This window comes from Danio rerio, chromosome 5 (assembly GCF_049306965.1).
Source record: "Danio rerio strain Tuebingen ecotype United States chromosome 5, GRCz12tu, whole genome shotgun sequence".
NCBI classification, from domain to species: Eukaryota; Metazoa; Chordata; class Actinopteri; order Cypriniformes; family Danionidae; genus Danio; species Danio rerio.
Window position 1 is genome coordinate 21,345,764 of NC_133180.1, and position 26,200 is coordinate 21,371,963.

General features: G+C 34.7%; 1 protein-coding gene across 4 annotated transcripts in view; it reads right to left on the reverse strand.

Annotated features, from left to right (window-relative positions):
• Positions 1–8,869: 8,869 nt before the first annotated feature.
• The window catches only part of wscd2 (WSC domain containing 2), a 143,917-nt gene continuing 126,586 nt past the window's right edge, over positions 8,870–26,200 (reverse strand). For 2 of the 4 annotated variants that reach the window (XM_073950540.1, XM_005165158.6), the window contains exons 7-11: positions 22,804–22,925; positions 22,538–22,712; positions 17,756–17,920; positions 17,466–17,666; positions 8,870–11,680 (exon numbers count right to left, since the gene is read on the reverse strand). In XM_073950540.1, the coding sequence (XP_073806641.1) occupies positions 11,328–11,680; positions 17,466–17,666; positions 17,756–17,920; positions 22,538–22,712; positions 22,804–22,925 (1,016 nt within the window). In that variant the 3' untranslated portion in view covers positions 8,870–11,327. Of the gene's footprint in view, positions 11,681–15,313; positions 15,592–15,680; positions 17,667–17,755; positions 17,921–22,537; positions 22,713–22,803; positions 22,926–26,200 lie in introns of those variants that run through there. The other 2 variants (NM_001109769.1, XR_012405986.1) reach the window with 2 other exon arrangements.

Below are 26,200 nucleotides of genomic sequence, written 5' to 3' on the forward strand. Positions count from 1 at the left end.
TAGATCTCAGAAAACTGTGGTGATTAAAGTAGAATATATGAAAAAAATTAAGTGTTATACTGCAACCTGATCTGCACATAGCATAAATGTTATTGCAGAGCATTATAATTGTAATTTCTGTCTAGTTTCCAAAGAAATGTCCATTTAGACATGTTTGGTTCACCATTAGTTAAAGATGAAAATGTGTGCTAGTTCAATGCTGCTCTCTTCTAAATCACAAACAACAAAGAGAAGGCACAGTACATTACAGCTTTTCTTAATTGCTAAGACACATTTCTTGAAAGTTGCTCTCATTTCTCTAAACTGTGAACATAAAATCCAATTTTCAAGCTACATTGACAAAACCTCAGACTCTTCTTGCAAAACCAAACTTTCACCTCAAAACAGTTCAATCTGTGCTTAAAACTGAACTATGTTGTCAAATCGTGCACCAAGTCAATCCAAATTAAAAACACTACTGAAAAGTCACTAAACACTATGTGGAAAAATACTGGCATGCCACATCTGTCACGATCACTAGCAATTCAGCCTATGCAGATCACTGAAGAACTACAAATCTGCGAGCAAAAGAACTAAAAGATCCAGTCATGCGCCACTCATACACCTGGCCTAGATCTAGTCTGATTGCAAACACTCACAGCTGAAGCCACTCATGAACTTATTACTACGATTTTAAAGAACACACACACACACGCGCACACACACACACACACAGAGTTGCTGAGTCTTGTTGAACAGTTTTGTAAACATTACGATGGATTTGCCTTGCCTTGTTTTTGACAGGGTTTCATTTATTTACGTTGTCTGCTGCCTGCCTTTTGACCATCTGCCTGATATTTGACCACAAATCTGACTGCCCATGTGTTGAGAGACTTACCAGCTCTATAGTATGTCATACAGTAATTGCTGTCAACATTTACATACTATACTATAGTGTATATACTATAGACACTAGATTATAAATTACTATAATGTCAAAAATGTTTTTACCTGTTCTCTTCTCTAAATCTTTACATTTTGCTGGACACAGTGAATCTACTGATGTTTGGTTGTACCCTTTGTCCAGTCTCCCTCATGCTTATACCATGGACAAGAACATGGTCCATCACATCAGATATTACTGTTTTTTGTCTTGGCGATCACCTCAACCTTCTCTCACACGAATGCTTTCTTTAGATTTCGATCTATGGTAGGGCCTCACAAACTAGTGCCCTCTGAACTGGATTACTGTATGGGTGCTTTCACACCTACACTTTTGTTTCGGAACGTATCTCGTTTGCCCAGTTAGCGCGGTTCGATTGGCATATGTGAACAGGGCAATCGCGCTCTGTTCCGCGCCAAAGTAATCGCTCCGAGATCGCTTGAATGAGGTGGTCTCGGCTCGATTGAAACGAACCCTGGAGCGGTTCGATTGCAGTGAGAAAGCGATCCGATCCGAGCGCGGTTATATCACAGTGTTTTATGGATATGTAATAGGCTTACGGCTATATGAAGAGAGAATTATGAGTAGGGCGGGAAGTTTCGCGAGTCTCCGGATGCCCGCAAACGAGTGATGATCTCCCGGTAATCTCGCGTTTCTCTCCCAGTCCTCAAATAGGCATCGTCGCGCACCCTTCTCACCCCTCCCCACCGCGTCTCTCCTCAGACACGTCACGCGCGCGCACCCTGTCAATCACCACCAAACCACCACCTCTCCTGACAGCTTAGCGGGACGCTGCAAAATAAACCCTGACACTCTCACCAATGTAAGGAGAGTTTACTCGCACGTGACTTGTTTTAGCTCTTTTGGTCCGATTAGAAACTTTGCAGTGTGAAAGCGAACCGCTCCAAGAGCAAAGAGCAACAATGTAACAATTTTAATCTCTGTTTCGGAACAACTGAATCGATTCACAGGTGTGAAAGCACCCTATATGTTCCTTCACATCATTAGCCACAAGTGTGATCAGTTTTGAGTTATGTTCAAGAGGTGACACCTGTGCATTAAATGTCTTTGACTTTTGTCACCTGTGCTCACCATTATGCAGCACTGGTACATCACAATGAAAATGTGTTGGCAAGTTGAGTCTAAACAGGTAAAAAGTACGCATGGTTTTGCCAATTGATTCAGTGGGAATCAGTGGGTTCAGTCAACTGAGCATTTGGTTCGGACAATACGGTTTATTGTTTTAGCAGTTGAGAAGAACTGTAACAATTGTACAGCCTTAGTGATTGTAACAAAATTTTGTAAAAGTGCAGAAGTCGTACTAGAATAAATATTTTGTCTCTAAAAATGCTTCTTGAATGTGTCTGGAAAGATGTTTACTCATTTTGCTAAATATACCCATATGATTGTTTCAGTTCATCTTCACTAACTAGATTTGCAGTGCATTGCGCCGAAATAGTCTACGATACGGAGCTGCAGACTGCACGTTATATTGGTCACAGTGAGACAATCTACTGTATAAAACCAAGCAACCATGCTATCCATATGCCAGCCAAAAAAACTGCCTTGAGGGGTTTGTTTCAGGTCACATAAGCCCACCGGCAAATATAGTTGCCAAGGTTTATAATGCCATTTTCCTTTTCTAAGTAATTTTCTACATGCTATCCATGTTTAATGTCTCGATGACATGCAAACAAACAAACAAATAAGAAATTTTAAGAACTAAAAAAAGTAATTGATTTACTTCCTGTCACATGAGGCCTTCAACTGCCTACTACTAATTGTAGGATGCAAAATGGAGGCAAACCCTCCCAAATAAAAGCCAATTTTTATGCTACTAAACATTATATTTCACAAATATATATCAATATAATCATGAATGTATCTAGATTCATATGAACAAAACCAATCTTTCCAGAGATCTATGGTCTTTTTGATTACTTTGTTAAATATCCAAGCAGCAACTATAGGTGCTGGTGGGCAAATACCTTAGTATAAATAATAGAAACTTAAATCAAGGTTATTGGTCCTGTTTAATGTTTTTGCTTTTATAATACAACATAAAAAAAAACTTATCCCTTTAACTGATTTGTTTACTTTAATATAAACTTTTCATTTAACTTTTTGACATACTTTTGTCTGTTGAGGAAGCTAGTGTGTGTTTCATCATTTTAAGACGATTGGATTAGTTCTGTTCTTATTAGTGTTTTCATTTCATGAAATTATATGATAGATACATTTTGGTGGTTTACATTAAATAGTTTTCTACTTTTAAATATTATAAATTATTCATGAATATAAATTGATTTGTTCAAAGCTGTTGTTTTAAGTTTGAAAGTCCAATGTTCTCCTCCTATCCAAATTTTACATTAAAAGTGCATACAACATATTTGCTCAACGGCAACTTGCCGCATAATTTAAAAAAATCTAAAACCTGGAGAAAATAAATGCAAAACATATTCATATAGGACATCATTAACAAGGCTAAATGCATGAAAATATTCAGAACATTTGGGCAAAGATGGATTAAAGGAACAGTACACATTACTCCTTTTCCACTTATTGTTTCTTTTTTCCATTGAAAACAAGAGAAATTTCAAAGAGGAATTTGGAAACTGGCAGGAAATGAGGAGTCCTTTTTTATTTTGGGAGCACTGACCTTTTAAGTAAGCCATAGTGGTTCATTTTATTTAAGCAAACAGAATCACCAGTGTAGCCTGAACTGTTCATATGACTGTGTGTATTAATGTTATCAAAAAGGCACTTTATACGGATAGTATCACACTTCCTGTGTAAAACAGCATAAAAACAAGTGATAAGAGATCATGATTTCCTGACAGATATGTGGTTCTTTGGTTGCCTTTAAACTTTTGCCTATATGTTTTATAACATCTAAAATCTAAGTCTTTCTAGAAAGTATGGTTGCCTTCTGAAATAAACTGCATGAAAATGTATGTTTGATTACTGAACACATTAAACCCTGACAATAGGAAACATTTTACTACTGTATTTGACTATTAAAATATTATGTTAACAGTCATTAAAGTGACACTGGCTGTGAAAACAGAAAGTCTTACCATTCTCCATGGAACCAGCCACTGGAGCAGCAAGGAACTACTGGTCAGAGAGCTGGACTTGTGGATCTTTGTTGGACTTTGTGATTGAAGGTTAAAGTCAATATCTAGCACTCTCTTCCACCCTTAATACCATGAAGTGAGTCTCTTGAGTGTGCCACTGAACTCGAACTGCTCCAGGTGTGTTCAGAGAGTTGCTTTGGATAACAGCATCTGCTGAATTAAATGTTAATGTAATTAACAGCACTTTCAACTAAAAGAAGTACTCAAAGGTATAGTTCCCCCCAAAAATGAACATTTACTCACCCTCAGGCCATTAAACATGTTGGTAACTATTTTCATCAGAACCTTAAAAGAGTGGTCCAGAGTGTATAAGGCTTGGTTGTGTTTATACGATACATAGTAATGTGTGCTCATGCTTCATTTGTAAAAATTTACGTTTATTTTCATATATCCCACTTTAATTTTATACAGCTACACAGCTAACATGAAAACCACTGTCATATTTCCTAGTCTCTCTAAAAGCTTGTCCTCAAGAGGCTATGATTGGTCAGCTAACATTATGTTACTTGCTGATTGGATCCAAGTCACCAGGAAGCAACACAGCTCTACTAGCAAGCACTTTGCCGAGTACATACTGTCAGTCAGAGTAGCTGTTAGCCGTATCAGTTTGAGCCTGAATCAGACCGAAATTGATAAGGACACAGCTGAAGATCACGTTTGCTCTTTAAAATAAAATCTGACAAGAGTCTTTCTATATTTCTAAATATTTGAGATATAAGCATGTGTAATTAATGTGAACTGTTCACATATCTTTTGTGAGTTTGTTATTTGAGATGTAAAACACAAGTAAAGCGGCCACATAGAGAGACACTGCAGCGCTGGTAAAAATTGTGGGTGTTTACAGATGGATAAACATTTATTTATGGATAAATATGAATGTGTAGCTAAATTGTTAACAATTGCCAAACAGCATTTTCTGTTGTTTTTACCCTTGTTTACGTCCTTGCTACAACATACCGTTAACTGACTATACACTATGCATTTAATAGATCAATTTGAACAAGTAAAAATACTTACAGGTTGTGGCTCACAATCCACAGCTTCTTCCATTATAGTTGGAGCTGCTCCTTCTTTGAGTTTTTAGCCGAATCCTGCACTGAACTGGGAGATATTCTGAAAGCTGTCCTTTATCAAATGCTAGCTATATTCTTTTTTTTTTTTTTTTTAATAAATTTCTGGAACATAATTAAACTGTAAGCACGTCTCTCTTTGTCTTGTGTACTCCAGAAGCCCAAATACAAAAACAGAGCAAGCTCTGTGGAAATAGCAGCATTTGGACGCCATTTTTGCTTTCTCTGCTACAACAGTACAACATTGCTGTAGACATTGCTAAGCTAACTCTGTAAAAGCCAACTTTATACATATTACATTCAGATATTGTTTATGTTTAGGGGCAGACTAAACCAATAAGCAAGGTAAGTGGGCGATTAGGGGCCCCAATAAATACCTAAAGGTATAAATTCTACCTATCAACTATAATTAACACTGTTTTCTATCATAATTTGTATGGTGAGAGTCAAACAAACATTCTTAACAAAATTAAATGCTATTTAACATAAAATAAAATGTAATATTTTTATAATAATGTAATTGTATGTAATAATAATATTATAAAATGCAATAATATTATTACATCTACACAAATTTGTCCACAACTCCCAATCATGGAACAATCCAGCAGACAAATAAAAAAAAAAAAAAAACTTTATTTCAATAAAAAATCATCTTAATAAAAACTAAACATTTAAAATGTAGAGATTGCATTAAGATAAAATGTAGAAAAGACATTTGAGTGATATAAAAAACCTAACAAAATAAAAATGAAATAAAAGTAGAAAGGGTGCATTTTAGGACTTTTTGGGCCCCGTGGCTGAAATTGCTTAGGGCCCCCAAATCACTAATTCCACCTCTGTTTATGTTCACACATCTACACTACAAATGAACTAAAGTTTAAAATATGATATAATAGCAGACCACCCCTTTAAGTTTTGTAGCTGAAACTGTGGTTTTGGTGATTCGTAAAATCTAGTCACTTTAGGCGTCTAAAAACACATACAGTACTGTACAGGCAAAACCAAATTAATAGCAGTAAACAATAAACAATGTTTACAACATTATTACCTTAGTTATCACAAATACACACTTTTAAATCTTACATTGAAATGATAAACTATCTATGTTTCCCAGTTATGGGTTGCGGCTGGAAGGGCATGCGCTGCGTAAAAATGTGATGGATAAGTTGGCAGTTCATTCCGTTGTGGTGACCCCAGATTATTAGAGGGGCTGAGCCGAAAAGAACATGAATGAATAAAAACACTACATATAATAAAGATCTCTCTGTATATATGAAATTATATATTATCATTTCAATGTAAGATTGAAAAACTGGTGTTTCTATAAATACAGTAAATACATGAATGCTGCTCTTTTGAGAGTTTGGGGGTTTACAGTTTATTGATCAGGACATCTCACACATCATCCAAACAAGTGCAATACTTTTCCTCAAGTCCACACAGTTCTCTCAGCTCACAATTTTAACAAACCAAAAAAAAAAAAAAAGTCTTCAATAATTATTTAATTTGCTTTGCATTGCTGGCAACACTACTTGGTGATTTTCTTCATTTGGTAGAAATTCCTTACATTCATTCCATACAAAATACATTCAGAAAGACACTTCAGTTTTGTTCCTTTTTGAAATAAGAAGCAGGTAGAGTAATGCTCAAATTTAAAAGCCTCTTCAAAAATATAGGATCATACTTCTCTGTTTTTAAAGTCATTCTCCGTGTGAGCATTACAAAAATATATGTGTATTTACATATTGAGTGTTATTCGTTGGGTTTCTAGCTGACAAGAAGTTTAGTGAAGTGCTTTTTATAAATCTTTTTTAGCACTCTGCTTTATACTTCCTTCCACCCCTTATTTCTAAATTATAGTTTTTATAAATTATAATTTGATGCTCTGAATAAAAAAAGAACTTCTGTGATAACAAAGAGAAAAATTCTGCACATTTCTACAAAGAACATTTCTATGGTGACATTTTAGGAGGAATTGCTGATTTTGTCTTTTTAAAATTTTCAAAGGAAATGAAAAATGTCTCAATGCACCTCACATGGCACAAATTGCAACTACTTTTATAGTCTAAAACAAGACACAAATGGGTAAACATCTTTGGAAAAGTGAAAAGGGTTTTGTCTAAAGGGATTTGTGTGCTGTGTATTTAATTTCTTCTCATATAAATGCGTTGTTCTTAGAGACTATGTTAGTCCAAAACATATGAGAACCTGCCTGGACCACAAAACCAGATATAAGTGTCAATTTCTTTTAAATTGAGATGCAGTGGTGTTAAAATGTTTGAAAAGTGTGAAAAAGAGTTCTTATTTATTTATTTTTTTTTGCAAGTCTGTCTCTTCCCTGCAGGCACGGGACACAGGCACAACATGGGGTATAACTTCATATTGGTCCAGGGACATTGGATTTTATTTGTAAATGAAAATCAGGTTGACGTCAGAACCCAACATCAGGCCATTGTCAATGTCCAATGTCTAACATAAAATCAACCAAATATCAACATCTAATCATGTTACCCTTGACGTTGTGTGGACGTTACCACTATGACATCTATTAGACGTTGGGTTTTGGTCACTTTCCAACAACCTAAAATCAACCAAATATCAGCGTAATTTGTTATCGTTATTGGACATCAAAATAGTGTTGTCCTTAAAAGCTGAATATTGGTCTCCTGACGCCACGGCTTAAATCTAACCAAATATTAACGCCTTATGATGTTGTGTACCTGCAGGGTTGTTTCAGATCATCAAAAATGTAATTATTAGTCAAAGATAACATAAATAAACACCAGGATTATTTTAAATTAAGTGAAATGAAGATTTTTATTATTAAGGGAAATCAAAATCTAAAACTACATAGTTTACCCTGTGTGAAAAAGTGTTTGCCCTCAAAAACTAATAACAGATTGGGTCACTAATAGCAGCAACAACTGCAAAACAAAAGCATTGTTGATAACTTGCAATGAATGTTACAGCGCTGTGGAGGAATTTTGATCCTACTTATCTTTGCAGAATTGCTGCAATTCAGCCACAATGAAGGGTTTGTAAACATAAACAACCTTTTTAATGTCATGCCACAGCAACTCAATTGAATTCAGGTCAGTACTTTGACTTTGACTTCATTAGCTTGGGTGTGGCTAGAGAAATTGAACTCAGGTGTAATAAACTGTTGTTTCTACACTTTTTCACACAGGGCTATGTAGTTTTGGATTTTGTTTTCCTTTAATAATAAAACCTTCATTTCAAAACTGCATAATGTGTTTACTTGTGTTATCTTTGACAAATATTAAAATTCGTTTGATGATCTGAAACATTCAAGTGTGAAAAACATGCAAAAAAAAGAAAAAAAAGAAGAAGAAATCAGTAAGGGGCAAACACTTTTTTTCACACCACTTTATATACATCATATGAAAGTTGAATAAATAAGCTCTGCACTGATGTATGGCTTATTATGATTGGTCAATATTAAAATAGTAAACAGCTATTTGAAAATCTGGAATACAGGGATAAAAATTAAATCTATACAGGCATACTAAGTAAAGTATTTAGAGTTGTGCAAATTAACTTCTTGGCAATGCATAATTCGAATCACAAAATTAGGTTTTGATTTCTTTTACACTAGGAAATGAACAAAGTATTTTTGTGGGACAGGACATTTACTTAATTGGTTTAATGGTAAAATTTTGACTCATACAATGTACTTTTGGCTATTGAAAAAATATTTTTGAACAAAATAAGACTAGTTTGTGGTCAAGTGTTATAAATGAATGACAGTATTTTCATTTTTTTATTACAGCACCTCACTAACAGATGCACTGTAATTACAAAATAGAAAAAAGTATCAATTACCGCCACCATTTCACACACTTCGAACACAAGATTATTATTATCATTAAACGACCACTGCAATTTATGTAAAAACCAAAGTGAAAAAAAACTAAACGTAAATCATTTAACTTGGAGAAATGATCCGATGCAGAAGCGTCCACACCTCAATGGATAAACAGAGAAACTCGGTTGCTTTCACATGTAATAGCCCAAATGGACTATACACACACACCTGTATATTACTGAAGACAACATGTTTTTGAGTTGTCCATGCATTTAAGGAATACAGATGCTGTAATGATTTTTGTAGTCCACCGCTTGACTGAACAAACATCATGAAGACAATGTCCTGACTGTTGGGAACACAGGCTGGGATTTAAATTCCTCAACATCGCAGTATAGTCCAGAAGAGGAAGTAAAGCAAATGAAAAGCAGATGTGAAGTTTCCATCCAGAAAGTTATTCCTGACATCTCAAATGGCAGAAGACTCTCATTTAAAGCATGAACAGTCATTGCCCAAGATAACAAGCTGAATATGTGGTTTGCACACACACTTATACTGGCTTAAAGACGATTGACGTAAAATAAACTGAACGTCAGACAACTGGCGGCAAACCATTGCACAAGCCCACTTCTTAGTGTATTATTTTTGACAGGATGATGGTTTTTTTTGTGCAATACAACTCATTCTTAAAAATATACTGTACAAGAAGAAGAATGATAAGCAATTTCATATTCTAAGGAAAATGGTATCGCTGTGAAAGCCTGCAACAGGATAAACAAATGTAAAAGATAATTGGGATTTTTAATATGTCAATTCTGACTTTTTTCTTGCAGTTGTGGGACAAAAACATAATTGTGAGAAGTTTTTTTTTCCCACAGAATTTACATTTTACAATTCTGAGTTTATATCTAGCAATTCTGATGTTTTACCTCAGATTTATGAGTTTATATCTTGCAATTCTAAATTTAAATCTCGCAACGGTCATGTTTTTTCCTCCATAATACTTGTTTTATTTTACAAATCTGACTTTTTACCCAGGAATTCTGAACAATTCTAAATATAAATCTCACAATTCCAACGATTTCCCTCCCAGAATTCATGTTTTATCTTGCAATTTTGACTTTTTACCTCAGATTTCTGAGTTTACATTTTACAATTCTAAATTTAAATCTTGCAATTCTCAAGTTTTTTTCCACCATAATACTTGTTTTATCTTGCAATTCCAACCCAGACTCATTTTGAAAACGTAGCCCAATATACTTTTCTGGAGAGCACCAAATACGTCCCAGGAGGTGTTTTTTGCAGTTTTTGTTTTCCCGAATCCACCAGATGCCGCTGTGTATGCTTTTTTAGATCTTAAATCTAAACTCTTGCGAGTGTCATCTCTTCTTACGCAAATCCACCAGAGAACACTGACGACTGACTGACTGACCAACCAAGCGATCACTCCACCCACCCTCTTCCCTAAACCCAACCGATAGTGTTTTGAAAACACTCGATTGACCAGCGCCCACCAACTTCCCTAATTGCAACCGACAGTGTTTTGAACTCCAGAAACTTATTTTATATTATTTATTTTATTTTTTAGCTTTTGTTTTTGTCTTATCTGCTTTCTGAAACCATTCTTCGCCGGACTCTAACCCCGTCATAGCGGTCAACTATTCTCTGCGACGCAAGTCGTCTGATGTTTGCAGCGTGATAACAGCGGGAAAGGCGATGATGTACGTTGCGAGCCACCGGACAAACTGGTAACAGTGGGAAAGCCGGCGATACAGAGGTAAGCGTTCAGCTGCTAGTGCAAAAAGGAAAAGCATCATACCGCCACATATCGTTCCTTTACGGATTAAATGCAGCCATACATACTTCTTTCTATATAGTTCACGATCTCCAGAAACATATGTAGGGCTATGTTTTTACAATGAGCTTATGTTGTTTAATTCTGACATTTTACCTCAGAATTCTGAGTTTATATCTTGCAACTCTTCCTTTTTTTTCAGAATTGAGTCTATATCTTCCGATTCTAAAAATAAACCTCACAATTCCAACCCACAATTCCAAGAAATCTCTTGTTTTATCTTGCGATTATGACTTTTTTGACCTTAATTCTGAGTGAATCTCTCTAATCTTGCACAATTGTTTATAGCATGCGATTCTACATTTAAATCATGAAATTCTCAGTTTCTTTGAATTATTCAAAATTGTAAGATGTAAACTACCAATTGCCAGAAAGTCAGTCAGAATTGCAAAAAAAAAGGCTCATTTAACTTGTAACTTTTTTTCTGTGACAAGGAAGCGTGCATACATGGCTGACAAACTGAAATCTAAAAACGTGTGTTGTGAAAAAAAGCTAAAAAGCTAAATGGTGAGTATCATCTGGGCCTGTACTCATCAGGCACACCAGACAGGTTCCTCTTTCTTAGTTCCATATCCACAGTCTTAATAAGCCTGTCAATGGTTGCACGCATTTCCACTGTATAAGGGTCATACTCCAGCTTTCTCAGCCCCGAGCGTTTAAAGTTGCCATCTTTCTGTCCTTCCACACACAGAAGGCGATCCTCTGACACTTCCAGGCCCAGAAAGATGACCATGCCTTTTAACTGAGAGAAAAGGTCCCGTTTTAAATCCTCAAAGTGCACCACTTGAACTTTCTTTCCATATTTGAGCCAGTCCAGTGTGTGGGAAGCCCACCATGGAGCGTAGTTCTTCACAAACTCTGGCCACTCTGATGAAGAAAGAACGAGAGTTTAACTTAATATATACCATCTTACAGTGACACATTGTCAGATGGAGCCTAAGTGCTTTAGAAAAAAACTGACATATGCCAAAAACATAGCAGATATTGGCTGGTTGTGCAAAATAAAATAATGGCACACTTACTAGGATTCAAAAAACAGAGTGTGGTTTTATGGTGATTCTCATCAGAGGAGGGAACGAAAATAAAACACAAGAGCTCATTTTCTTTATCCCACAAAGTGAAGGATCTGATTCATGATGACAGAGGATGGTAAAATGATGAATAAGTGCAAAAGGAAGAAGCTAAATTTGCTGATATTTTGAAATGGTTCTGTGTTTTGTTTAGTGTGACGTTCTGAGGAAAGAATCATATGCTAGTTGGCATGGTAAGAAGCAAATTGAAACAATAATAGAGGAACATGCATGCTAAGTATCACATTTTCACACTTTAAAGCACTGAAAAAAAATGATTCATTGGATTTACTAAATTTAAAAGGTAACTGCTTGCAAACTATTTATATGAGCTGAATTTAAACAAACAAATTGAATTTAGTGTTTAACTTGAATTATTTATTTAAAATCAGCCCATTTAAATTGTTTGCAACCAGTTTTTTGTGAATCCAATTAATCATGTTTGTGCGTGAGGGATAAAGTGCTAGGGAGTGCGCAGATATTTTTGGACAAATACATAAGGTAGCTGAGAGAGCTTAACATTCTGCAATTTAAGAAAACATGTGCCAGACATGTTATGTATCCATTTGAGATCTTCATCCGTTTGAGTGCAAATTCTCAATGCAAAAAAATTTTTAAAAACAAAATTAACAGTGCAAACAAATTATAAAATGTGCTGCATTTTCTCACACTTTCAAATAACACTGAACACAACGGAAATGTTTCAAGCAGATCCTAAAACGTGAAGGACCCGACTATTTGTGTTATGGTTATTTAGACTAATAAAACACACAAGACAAGGGGATCAGGATGTTAAATTAACTATCAACTTCAACTTCAAAATTCACAGGACAGTGTTGTCTGTCACGTTTTTGGGTCCCCTTGAAACATTTCTGTTGTCTTCCATTCTCTATGTGTTGTGTGAAAATGCAGCACGTTTTCTTAAATTGATTGTGTTGTGGGAAAATGCAGCGCATTTATTAATTTCTTTGCAGTGTATGACAATGATGTATGTTTTTTTTATCTGTTTGCGTTGTGAGAAAATGCAGCGTGTTTTTTTGTGTTTGCATTGTGGGGATTTGCAGCATGTTTGCTGTCAAACGGATGAAGATCTTTTCTTAATTTGCTGATGCTTTTTCCTAGTTGCCTGTGTTTACTTAAATTGCAGCACATTACGCTCTCTCGACCACCGTGAATACAATTAAAATAAGAGGAAAAAAAGAGAGATAAACAACTTAGCATACACTAAATATAACTATTATTTTAAAAATAATTATTACTATAAACATAATAATTATACTATTCATAAAATATTTTTATAAATTATAAAAACTTGACAAATTTTAAAAGATAAAATATCTAAAATCGTAATTAAACTTGATTACAATAAATTAATAAAATGTTATTAAAACAAATCAAAAAACAAATAACATAAAATAAAAATAATTAAAGTGTAAATCAATTAATCTAATACTAAGACTTCAATGTCAAAATGGCATTTTTTGGGGGGGTCAAGTGATATGAACTAAATATTTCAAAATTATATTTTAGATTTGTACTACACTGTAAAAAATGCAGGGTTCCAAACAATTACTTCATGCTGTCCCAACACAAATCGATTAAGTTAACCTAATTGTTTTAGCAAATTTAAGTGGATTGAACATAAAACAATTAAGTTGCTGCCAAAAAGCCTTAAGAATTGTGTTGCATCAACACATGTTAAATAAGTCGCTTAAACAAGCAGCAAAAGTCATTTTTGCATGTATAAAATACAAAGCATAAATTGGATCTTTAAGAAAGAAATAATATGGTTGCCTTTTAGATTTTAGGCAGGGGCTCCAATGAACTTGTATTCATATTTGTGAGTTTGCTGCATTTAATGGATTAAAAAGATCATCCCTTAATATTAATTCTTGGCTAAATATTTATGTTTGGAATGTTGCTTTAATATAGTCAAAAATGTTTTGCTTGCTTGCTCAAACTACTTATTTAAGATGAGCTGAATCCACACAGATCATAAGGTTTTTTTGGGGAGGACAACTTAATTGCTTTATGTTTAATCCACTTGAAATGTTGTAAAAACAATTAATAAACTTAGATAAGATATTAAGATAAACTTTTTGTTATTCACAACATGAAGAACTTATGTGGAACTCAACACTTTATACCGTGTAAGGGCTTATTTGCCTGATTTGTTTTTCTAGCATCATCTGGCTACACAAATGATAAGTCAAGATGTTCCTCTTTCAGTGTGTTTTCTTGCACATGCAGAGAAGCAAAAGAGAAAGAGAGAGACAGATCAGATGCATGTTTATCTTGGTTCTACGCCCTCTGTCTAAAAAACAAGCTTTGGCACTAAAGGGTGAGCTGAAAATTTATTTAACTATATTTATGCTTTAAAAAGCCCTTAAAGTAAATGCATTAGTTTGATCATACTGAAACAAAAACAGAAAGATCAAATAGTGGTCATTTTGAAAAACACCACAGTGTCACAAAGGAGAACAAGAGCAGTCGTTGCTTAAATGTGGACTGTGCTGGGGTAAAGACAGCTTTGCAAAATCTTCATACAATACAGTAGTTCACATCATTAGTTTAGGAAATTACATTAATGGCAAGGAAACAGGGTAACTGTAAAGTTTTTTACAACCATTGACCACCCAAAATGTAAACGCCAGTAGCATGAGCAAAAGCAGTTTCTCTGCATCAGTCTTCAGGTTATTCACACAAAGTAATATTCACACAAAGTAAAAAAAAAGGAAACAGAAACACAAGCTAGTCATGTTTTTTTGGTGTGTCTGATGAGTGCACACTTCTGACCGCAGTACAGCAGATTTACCCTCAAAACAACGTCAACGTCAAGTATAAAAGAGAAGTGTTTTAACACCATAGTGACCACTGGCGCTGACTTTAACACCATAGTGTATTTAACACCTTAGTGTATTTAGATGAGCTCTGCATTTCATTTAATACTGAAAGATAACTATAAATACTAGTTTCCTGTTAGACCTGACTAGTTTGTTGTTAGACCTGTACTATAGTACACAGTACAGTTAAAATATTTATTATTAAATACTTATTATTAAGCATTATAATATGAGTCGTTACACTGTAGCAAGGAAACCATAAAATAACTGACGATATGTCAACACCAAATCAAAGTCTATATACATGATTGATAGATTCAGATATATAATGAGGGACAGATTGTAATGGCAGAAATGATCAATATGTAACTGTAGAAAATAAGAAAGTTAAAAGATTATGTTTTTATGAAAAATTACTATTTTGTTTATTGGATATACAGTTAAAGTCAAAATTATAAGCCCTTGAGTGAAATTTTAATTTTCATAAATAATATCTTCCAAGTTTTGTTTAACGGAGGAGTAGACATTTGTAAATGTAATAATAGTTTTATTAGCTCATTTCAAGCCAACTATTTTTTTTTTTCTTTGTCTTGATGAAAGATCATAATAATTTTCTAACTATTTTGCAAAATACTGGTATTCAGTATAAAAAAGGCGTTTTAAGACTTGACAAGACTAAGACAGGGGTGGCCAACCCTGTTTCTGGAGAGCCTGCAGATTTCAGTTGCTACCCATATCACACCTGAACCAATTAATTAGGACCTGAACACCACGTTATAATAACAGGCAGGTGTGTTTGATATGGGTATGATGCATGACACTACATACATCAAATCCACATCTTTAAATCTGTGCAGTGAATCCAGTATATATATATATATATATATATATATATATATATATATATATATATATATATATGTACTATATATATATATATATATATATATATATATATATATATATATATATATATATATATATATACACTTTCTTCCTCTGAAGGCAATGGAGTGTGTGAGTGATGTGGACAAAACATACACAATTGAAAAGGCGTCCACCCCCGGCATTGCCACTTCACACCCAGGCAGTGTGAAGGGAGTATCAAGCCATATACTATGTGTGAATACACCCTAAAACTGTATTCTTCAGGATATCAACAAAATAACTATAACAGTTTGTCCAGCCGCACACACTCTTTATCTGTTCCATTGCTTTGTTTGATCAAATTATTAGCTAAATTAGGCCACTTTATGTTAGTCCAAGTTTACACAATGGAGTCTACTTATTGAGTGGCTGATGGGGCTGAATGTGTTCCCACATTCTTCACAGTCAGTAAGGTTACCAGTACACTAGTATAGATTCATGGTTGAGTTAAAAGAACACTCCACTTTTAAAAAAAATTAAGCACATAGCACCTCCCTGATGCATGCAGTATAGAACTACACAATACGAATACTACATGCCTATATATGCACAGGGCACTCCAGTAATGTATCAAAATTAAGAAACAGAATGTGTTGCCATGTTGTTTCGATCAGCTTGATCATTCATGGTGCAAAACTGTAAAACTGAGGCCATTTTAGCTAATTAAACATAGCTTAATTGCTTTTTTTATTTATTTTAGGAAGATAGTTATTAACCATTTCACATGCTAGTTTTAAATACTCCAGCTGACCCTCCTGTGTGAGGTTTAATTTAGGGACCGTTACTTAGAATCCATTGCGTTCTAAAGTTCTTATGTTCAAGTTTATCATGTGACCCACCAGCCATTATGATCTAGGTATGTATAGTATTTTGCTTCTTTTCGCCTTTTTCTGTAAATATTGACAAACGTTCTAATTATATTGTGAAATTTTTGATAATCCGATTCTCAAATATGTGATAGAAAATATATTTTTGTCTTTTAAACAGCTTAATAATAATCATATTTTTTGTAATATGATGGGTAATGGGCGCCACCCTTGTTGCTAGAAAGGATAGAGCTGCGATCAAGATGTATTACCAAGTTACCAAGATGTATTTATATTACTTCTTAAAATATGCATTAATTGTATTTTATTAGCATTTACCCCTACCTCAACCCTAAACCCAACCCTAATGGTAATGTAAAAATAATATTTGTTTTACAGTGTCACAAAAATTCTGCTATAGTGACATGAGTGTCCTCAGCTGCATCTCCTGCAGCGTGCTTAAGTCTAGTTGGGATACAGCTGAGGATACTCATGTCAATATAGTATACTTTTTGTGACACGGTTCAACAAATAATATTTTTACATTACCATTATGGGTTAGGTTTAGGGTTGGTGTATTGTGTATCTTGCGTGAACATAGCACCTCGTCCAGTTTTATTGAAAATAAAATAATAATTATTGCAGTCTCCATAGACATCCGCATGCATTGTACAAACCTTGCAAGCACTCTTTGTGTGCCTCAGCGCGCACCGTCATATTTGAAATTTAGCAGTTGATGATGTGCGCTCTGAACGCTCTAATCACACCAGTGTGATCGTACATGTAAAAGGGTTAACCACACAACACACTGATGTTTTGTTGGCTATTTTATAATGATTTCTGTTAGTCCTAAAATAAAAAAGAAGAGATTTGAAGAAAGTACATATTCATAATCGCAATACTGGTTAAAAATAATGCTATTTGATTTATTTCTGAAATTGTTCAGAACTAAAATACACTAATTACGTGCAATAACTAGATTTTAGGACAAGCTTTCATCTCTCACCTTTTCCCCTCCAGTGAGCTTGTGAGGCAAATCCAATATGGCCGCCATACTTTCTGTTAAATTCCGCCATGAGGGCTTTATAAGGGTTGCGGATCATGAGGATGCTGGCATCAAAAGTCTCAATCTCCTTCTTGCCGCTCTCATGGGTTTTGATGCATATAGTCCTGCCACTGCGCCAGTGATCTCGCTCCCCTTTGAAACCTGCACATGCAGAGAGATCAAACCACCATGAGTGAACATGAGACAATAGATGGCTTTTGAGAAAACCAAAAAGTTTTTGAGTAGTTGACCTTTGTTGTAGAGTGAGCCATCAAAATAGTAACTGCCGGTGTAGTAACCCGTGGCCAGCTCAATAAGGTGACGGGCCCAGGTGTTGCCCGCTCCGGGAAAACTAGCTAGTGCCATTAGGTGCTTGGAACGAGTAGGTAAAAAGCGCCGATCCATACATCGGTTATCTGTAGAGATAAAGAAAACACAAACTAAACATCAGACCATATTGACCAAACATGAAGATATTGAATTACATATATAGTTGAAGTCAGAATTATTAGCCTTACTGAATTATTAGACCCCTGTGTGTATTTCTTTCCCCAATTTCTGTTTAACTGCAAATATTTTTTTCAACACATTTCTAAACATAATATTTTTAATAATTTATTTCTAATAATTGATTTCTTTTATCTTTTGCCATGATGATAGTACATAATGTTTGACTAGATATTTTTTAAGACACTTCTAAACAGCTTAAAGTGACATTTAAAGGCTTAAGGTTAATTAGGTTAACTAGGTAGATTAGGGTAATTAAGCAAGTTATTGTATAACAGTGGCATGTTCTGTAGACTATTAAAAGAAAATATAGTTTAAAGGGGCTAATACTTTTGACTTTATAATGATTTTTTAAAATAAAACTGCTTTTATTCAAGCCGAAATAAAACAAATAAGACTTTCTCTAGAAGAAAAAATATTATTAGACATACTGTGAAAATTTCCTTGCTCTGTTAAACATAATTTAGGAAATATTTAAAAAAAGAAAAAAAAATCAAAGGGGGCTATTAATTCTGAGTTCAACGGTCTCTCAATCAAAGCTCACATAAGTGTACTAAAACACACACAAATAGTCAAAAATAGGAAAAGGCTTTGTGAGCAGTGTGGTAAATGTAGAGAAGAGTTCATGCACACATCATCCTGCACATGTGCTGTTGTTTTAATGAAGTGAAACAAACCGTTTCTGTAAACAATCTGGATCAGCTTTTCAGATGTTGTCTTGCTTACATTTCAGATTTAGTCTAGAAAAGTACATGATGACCAGTGTGAATCTGAACCACAGGCAGATGACCTTCAGACTGAGAGGGAAATGAAACGAATTTGCACTTTGATAAGAAAATGGGGTAAAAGGTGAGAATTATTTTATATATTAAAGGTGAGAGTTGTTTAACATCTAAATACTGTTCATTTAGAAGATACTTTGAATAATAATTCATATTAATAACAATATAAGCAAACATTTTAAGGTTAACATATCAAGGTTCACAAAACAACAAAACATTTTTTGAGATGTTGACAGTCATATATATGTCCCTCGCTGCTAAAAACACTATTAGGACACATATATTTCACTAAAAAGTAAAAATTGGGTGTTTTTGCATTATTTTGAGCAAATATGTTCTTCCGGTTTGAAAACAAAGTATGAAGCTGCATCATGGTGATTAGATCCTTGTGTGTATTCCAGTGTGTAGACTGGCTGTCTGTACCGGCGTGTACAGCGTGACGTCGAGTTTTCAGCATTTGGTCACACTTTACAATAAGATTTCATTAAGTAATGTAAACCTGAACTAATCATGAACGATACTTGTACAGCATTTATTAATAATAGTACATTTACTAATGCATTATTAACATTTATATTCATTCTTGTTAACATTAGTTAATGTATTGTGAGTTAACATGAACTAACAATGAACAACTGTATTTTCAGTAACTAACGTTAACACACATGAACAAATAATACACATGAACCGTAACTAACAAATGTATTGTTTATTGTTTGTTCATGTTAGTAAATGCATAAACTAACATAAACTAATAGAACCCTAAAATAAAGTGTTAGAGTCATTTTTTATGGCTACACAACTTTGATGCTATTTTTCTCTGATATAGATGATGCAACTTCATCCAGGGTCGCACACACAAGCATTTTTCAATAATCACAGTATTCTCCAACTGATTAACTTATCCTGAACTTGCAACACTTCTTCTCAAAAGCTTTCATTTCCCTCTTCATCAAAGTCAACAGTAGCTTTACGTGGTTTTGTGGCTCACTGCATATTTTCTTTCATTTCATTAAAAAAAATCCTTTGGTTGCAGAGCAAATGCAGCAGCATGATTTAAGTATCACTTAAGTGTGCTTTTACTGAACTCATTAACAGATGCAGTTAAATGCATAATATTTATGAGTTCAATTTAATTGCAAATGCATATAGAGAGTCATCACATTTATCCACTGTAAAAAAAAAAAAAAAATTGTAAAGGGTCTCACTTGTTCGCTTAAAGTGACAACGAACTGTAGAGGAAGTGTACATTTTTGCAAACACGATGATCAACCTCGTGAAAAGTGATAAGCGGCCATACATTTTCACTTAGAGCTCATCACACATAGTACAATGTGCTAAAGTGACAAAGGTCAAGGTTTTTTTTTTAATCTGTAAAGCCCTGACATGCCTGTTCTAGTTAGTGTTAGTCTGAGCACACAGTTTCAGGATCCTCCTACTGTTGAAGAGGTTTCTAAAAGTGTTTGAAATCTGTAGACAATAAATTGGTGCAAACACTATGATGGAAATGCATTTACCACACAAACTCTTTGATATGCATCAAAAGTCAGGTGACTTTGCCTCAAGAGATGATTAGATTGATACCTAGACTAACCAGTGATCTACTCTCACCCTACATTATCTCAAATGTCTTTGTAATTATTCTGCAAACACCATCCACTGTCATCATTACAAACATCAGGCATCTGCTTCCAAACACAAGATAAATAACTGAGTTCATGATTTGTTTGATGTTTAATGTGTAACTTATTTACTATGGAGGACTAAATAGAGAAAAGTGGTTTCTTAGCTTGCAATTAGTTAATTTTTGCTATTCATATATCACTATAGTGTCCCAAGAAGTGACTATGTTTACTCTCGAACCCATGGGTGAAAACAGAATTTATTTGTGAATGTTTTTTATTTCATTTATTCTTATTTTGTGCACAAAGTTACTTAACAACTTTGGATACAAACCTAGCTGATTTGCTTCCAGTTTTTTTTACTACGCTCTTCAGAAAAACGTTTTATGCCCTATCATTCACCTGGCGCAATGAGGCGCAAGATGTGTTTGGTGTGATTTGCTGCTATTTTCAGACCAGCACAAGCCTAATTTTCACATTTTGCACCACGTTGTTTAAACAGCAAATCCATTTGCGCCACATTGTAGACTCATGGGTGTGCCAATCTATAAAGGAGGAGTGTTAAGGCGCATTGTTGGAGCTTTGCTATTTTGAGAAACTGAAATAGACTGCGTCATTAACCAAGTAAAGCTCGTCTAATGTCCAGCGTAGAGTGTGTTAGTCATGTGCCTATGCAGGTTCAAATGCTTATTGCACACAGAATGCAGAGCAATACACAAATATATTTACATATGAAAAAAAATAAAGGATTAAATTTAGTATTTACTACATGGATGTAAAAACCACTTCCTCCATGCCTTCTTCATGTCCCGGCGGGCTTTTTCAGTTTATTCATGACAATTTGTATTTTTATTACAATGTCATTATTAGCAGTATTATTTATTATGTTCATAATTATATTTGTTTTTATAAAAAAAAAGTTTAGATTTGCCCACCTGTCGGGTTTTGTAGATGTATGCATCACCATATGGGGCATAAGAATAAGATGTGTTTTTGGATATAACTCCGTTTTTTGACCATAATTTGTTATTATTGTTTGCTTATTTGTTTGTTGGAAATTAGAACTGAATTTAGAAATAGTTTTGAAACTAATCTTTGCGTTTAACAAACTAAATTAAATACGTAGGCTAATGGATGTTTTCATTGGAGTGAATACAACACCGTTTCCTTAGCCACAAAAGTAAAGAGGACGAATGAAGGAGGCTTGTTCTTTATACTTGCACTGCAGATGATCTGTTTAACTGTTTTTTTGGTAGTGAAGCATTCAGTTTTTCCACTTACAAAGTCCACCATGTAAATAGCAAATGCGCCATGGCGCAGTGCAACAGACTCTTAAAGGGAATGGGAAAAGAGTCTCTGATTGGTTTAATGCAGGTTATGCTCAAATCACACCCACAACTCATAAAGAGAATAAGCAAAACCCTGTTTGACCGTGCGCAAGGGCACAGAGCACATTTTTCCATGCTTTTGAGCCATGCACTTTGGATTTTGCAACCTAGATCATTAGAACATTATTTCAGGCACATGACCACACAGAGAAAAATTGTTGACATCCAAAGACTTGTAGGCCTTTAACTTCTCTCTTGTAAAATCACTTAGAGCTTCAATGAGTGTATATTTTGGGCTGGATGCTTAGTCATTTTGTCTTATCCAATATTCATTGAGAGGGTGCTATCGCAAACGGACCTGTCAGATAAACACTGCTCACTTTAACGTTAATTTTGCCGAATCTCTGTGCTTATCACTGGGTGACAAGCTGTTATGATATGCTGAAAGCATTATGCAAATAATATATATAATATGTGATAAATATATCTTATTTCTAAGACAACAACAAACTCTGCACCGCATCAGATGTCATTCACTTGCTGTAAATGTGCTACTGTTTTTTTTCCGCCACCTCCATGCACACACTTCCTGAATGTTTACAAACATGGTAATTCACCTATATATCGTGTTTCTTACACTCCCAGACGCAGCTTTATTTAGACATTTACCATATTAAGCATAGTCTGTGGACATAAATACCACAAGGTTAAACATCACGTGTTTTAATTTTGGTATTTACAATTAGTTATTATAATTATTGCTGAAATGATTAGGGTGTGAATGCATGTCTTACCTTGCACTTGTGTCTGATAAACTACAAAGAAGTCTCTGTTTCCGCAGCTCTCAAAGTCTTCTCCTGTGCATCGGTGAAGACACAGCTCCTCGTCTTCATGCTCGTGAAGGTTGAACAGTGGAGTTGGAAACCCACAGTGACATTTATCACCAGCCAAAGCAGCCAAAGAGAATTCCTGTGCCAGACAGAAAGAACAGACCCAATCAGTCAGAAGCCAACATGGTGGTTTGAGAGATGGCAAATGCAGGTTGTGCACGAATACTCACTTTCTCTGTGCACATGTCAACACACTTGTCCACGGACATGTTTTGCATTACAGCACTGGCAGGTAGAGCCAGCGTCACATTGTCTGGCCTTCTGAAACATCCCTTGAAGATGGCACTTCCATCTGAGGAAAAAAAAAAACAATGTACATAGAGTGACTTGTTTAAGTTATGAATCAAAATATGACTAAAAATAATCCTTCTTTTGACTTTCACCAGATTTGAGTAACAACCAAATACTCAATCCATACAAATAAAAAAATAACTAATTAATTTAAAAATTAAGTTATTAAATTAAGTGCAAAATGAAATGACAAAGGAAAAATATTGAACACATAAAGAAAGGGAGGTACAAAAAGGCATGGAAAGCTCAGACAAGTGGAAAGCTTAAATCTCTCAGTTTTTAGAAAGAAGCATGCCCCTCGCCAGTGTAAATGGATATTAGCTGCTGCAGTGCCAATAGGTTGTTTACAATCACATGGTTCTGGTGATGCATGAAATTCAGATGGAGGGCAGGAAGTAAAAAACTGAATGGGAGACTTCTGTATATACAGAATTCAGTATATTTGCAATTTATACCATATTTTAAAGGACATATAAATAGAAAATAACCACAAACGTTGAGCATGATCCTTATATCATGAAGAGGGACAAGTTTTCTACTGAAGTAAAATATATTAGCCTGTCATCGAGGCGGTAGATACTGTATAATTACGTTACATGAAAACATTCATTCATTCATTCATTTTCTTGTTGGCTTAGTCGTTTTATTATTCCAGGGTTGCCACAGCGGAATGAACCGCTAACTTATCCAGCAAGTTTTTAAGCAGCGGATGCCCTTCCAGCCGCAACCCATCTCTGGGAATACATGAAAACATTAAAGTAAATACTATAATGTTTGGAAGCATACTACTGATAATTACTTGAATTAAACTGTCGTGGTAATTATATTGTTGCTGTGGTACAACACAACTGTAGTAATAAACAAATTATTTAGAAGGCTTCAGTTTTCTACGCTATAATCACAATGCACCACAGTTTACACTAACATTACAGTATTTATAACAGTTTATCGGTTTACTAGCTTCAGTATTCAATAGCATACATTAACAAGGAGTTGTACACACTATACACTTTACTATCTAGTTCAAAAACACACACATGCACTTAATAAATGTTTATTACATCCTGCCTTTTCTTCCGTTTGGAAGTCTATAAGCTGTTCGCCGTTTCTCATTTAGGCCGATATATAATTATAAAAAACTTAAAGCATAAGCATTTTGACATTCGGATAGCGATTCTTATTTAGAGGAATCACTTCCTGCTCTCCTTATGAATTTCACGCATCATCAATGACATCATGTGAAAACGACCTATACCTACATTACAGGGATGATGAAGATGAAAGACAACAATCCCAAACGTGTTTCAGAAAATGAAAATAAAGCTGCTAGACTGGCCCAGCCAATCACCTGGCATGAATCTAGTAGAAAATATAAGCCAATTTCTGTCTATTTGATGTCACTTTAAAATGAAATCAGACTGTGCTCTTTAAAAGGGAAGTGGAGCTACACATGTCTATGTGTAGCAGCAGAATTAAAACAGGTCTAATGTTATCTCTGTGATAAACTGTAAATGTCGAAAAAAGTGACTCAGTAGAAGAAAGTCTATGGAAACTACAGTGTTCATAAGTACATCATAAAACTCCACATTTATTGTGCCTCTTAATCGCTGACATAATCTTCAGCAGGTACATCGCTAAAACTCTAATGGCTGCTTCTCATTCAGGGCAGTTTTTGCTAATGAGGGAGAGATCATTACTAATGCTCAGGGCTTTTCCCCTCTGATGACATGCACAAAAGGAGAATGACAGTCAAAGTGTTTCTGCAGACTAAAGTGTGGTTAAAAACATAAAATCCATAGATTTTTAGCCTTAGAGGCTGGCTATGTTTGCACACTGTTGCCATACAACTGTGCTTAAACCTCTCATAAAAGTGATTTTTGCATAATAGTTGCCCTTTCAATGTCTTATTAGTAGTATATTAGGTCAATTTTGATACAAATGTATGTCTTATACAAATGAGATAACATTTAAAAGAGATAGTAATGATACACCAAACAACTTTTTGTATTTTCAAATGTGTTTTGCACTTGCCAGTGAAAACCACATCAGCTCAATGCAAGGGTGTTCTAAGAATTGAACTGTGTTGGTTTTGAGGTTTAACAGTATGTCAGATGAGAGATGTCTCAGAAGAGTTTATGGTGTTAAATTCAAAGCAAGTAGGTGCAAGTTTAATACATTTGAATGGTCATAAAAAGCCCATCTTACAGGCGAAGGCTTAACGGGAACTGAAATTACAGTTCTGTTGATTTTCTGTTTATTTTGACGATGCCCTTTAGACAGACTATTTGATTCCTTGCAACTAACTAACTCCCGTTAGTACTAGTATTAATAATAGTCATACAGTCCACTAGTTATGTAATGACGTTGAAACTTCTTTGTAATTATTTATGAAATTGTTTTGATAAATCCTACACCATTTTTTGCTCCCCTGTATTCAAATAGACTATGCTCACAGGTACATCCAAAAAAGAATAGGCTAAATCAAGGCGAGACAATGTAAAGTGACAATAGTGGGGAGAATAGAAGTACTGGAATTCAGATTTTGTAAATACTTGTAAACATCCTGAGTCAAATGAGCTATTGTTCTAAATCAGGGGTCACCAATCTCAGCCCTGGAGGGCCGTTGGCCCTGCAGGGTTTAGCTCCAACTTGCCTGAACACACCTGCCTGGATGTTTCAAGTATACCTGTGTGTTTGATTAGAGTTGGAGCTAAAATCTGCAGGACACCGGACCTACAGCAACAAGTTTGTTGATCACTGTTCTAAATAAAGAAGACATTTTTAAAAAGCAAACACAAACAGGGACACATACCAGACCCATGCAATGAGCCACGTCAACATTTTCATGAGCACATGACGATTCACCAAAATAATCATACTAAACATTATTACAAACTAAAGCAAAATAGCTGTAAGCATGTGCAAACACTACATACTCTTGGTGGCCTTATAATCAGTGGCAGGAAGTTACTTCTAACAGTTACAATTTATAAAGACTATAATCATGTATAAGTTATATAAGAACCGATTCATTTTTCATATTAACAATAAAGTGTTGTGACAATTGCTCAAAATAATAAACAGTTCCTTTGATGGTAGCTAAAATCAGGCTCACTGCACCAATTATTGATTCCGAACTGAATTGCAGTTACAACACTGGTGTTATGCAGTCTCAAAAAGAAAATGAAAACAATTAAATTATTTATTACATTTATAATGATATTATTATATTAATAATTATTTGCAACACTTGTTGTGGAGTGTGTTTTGCTGTGA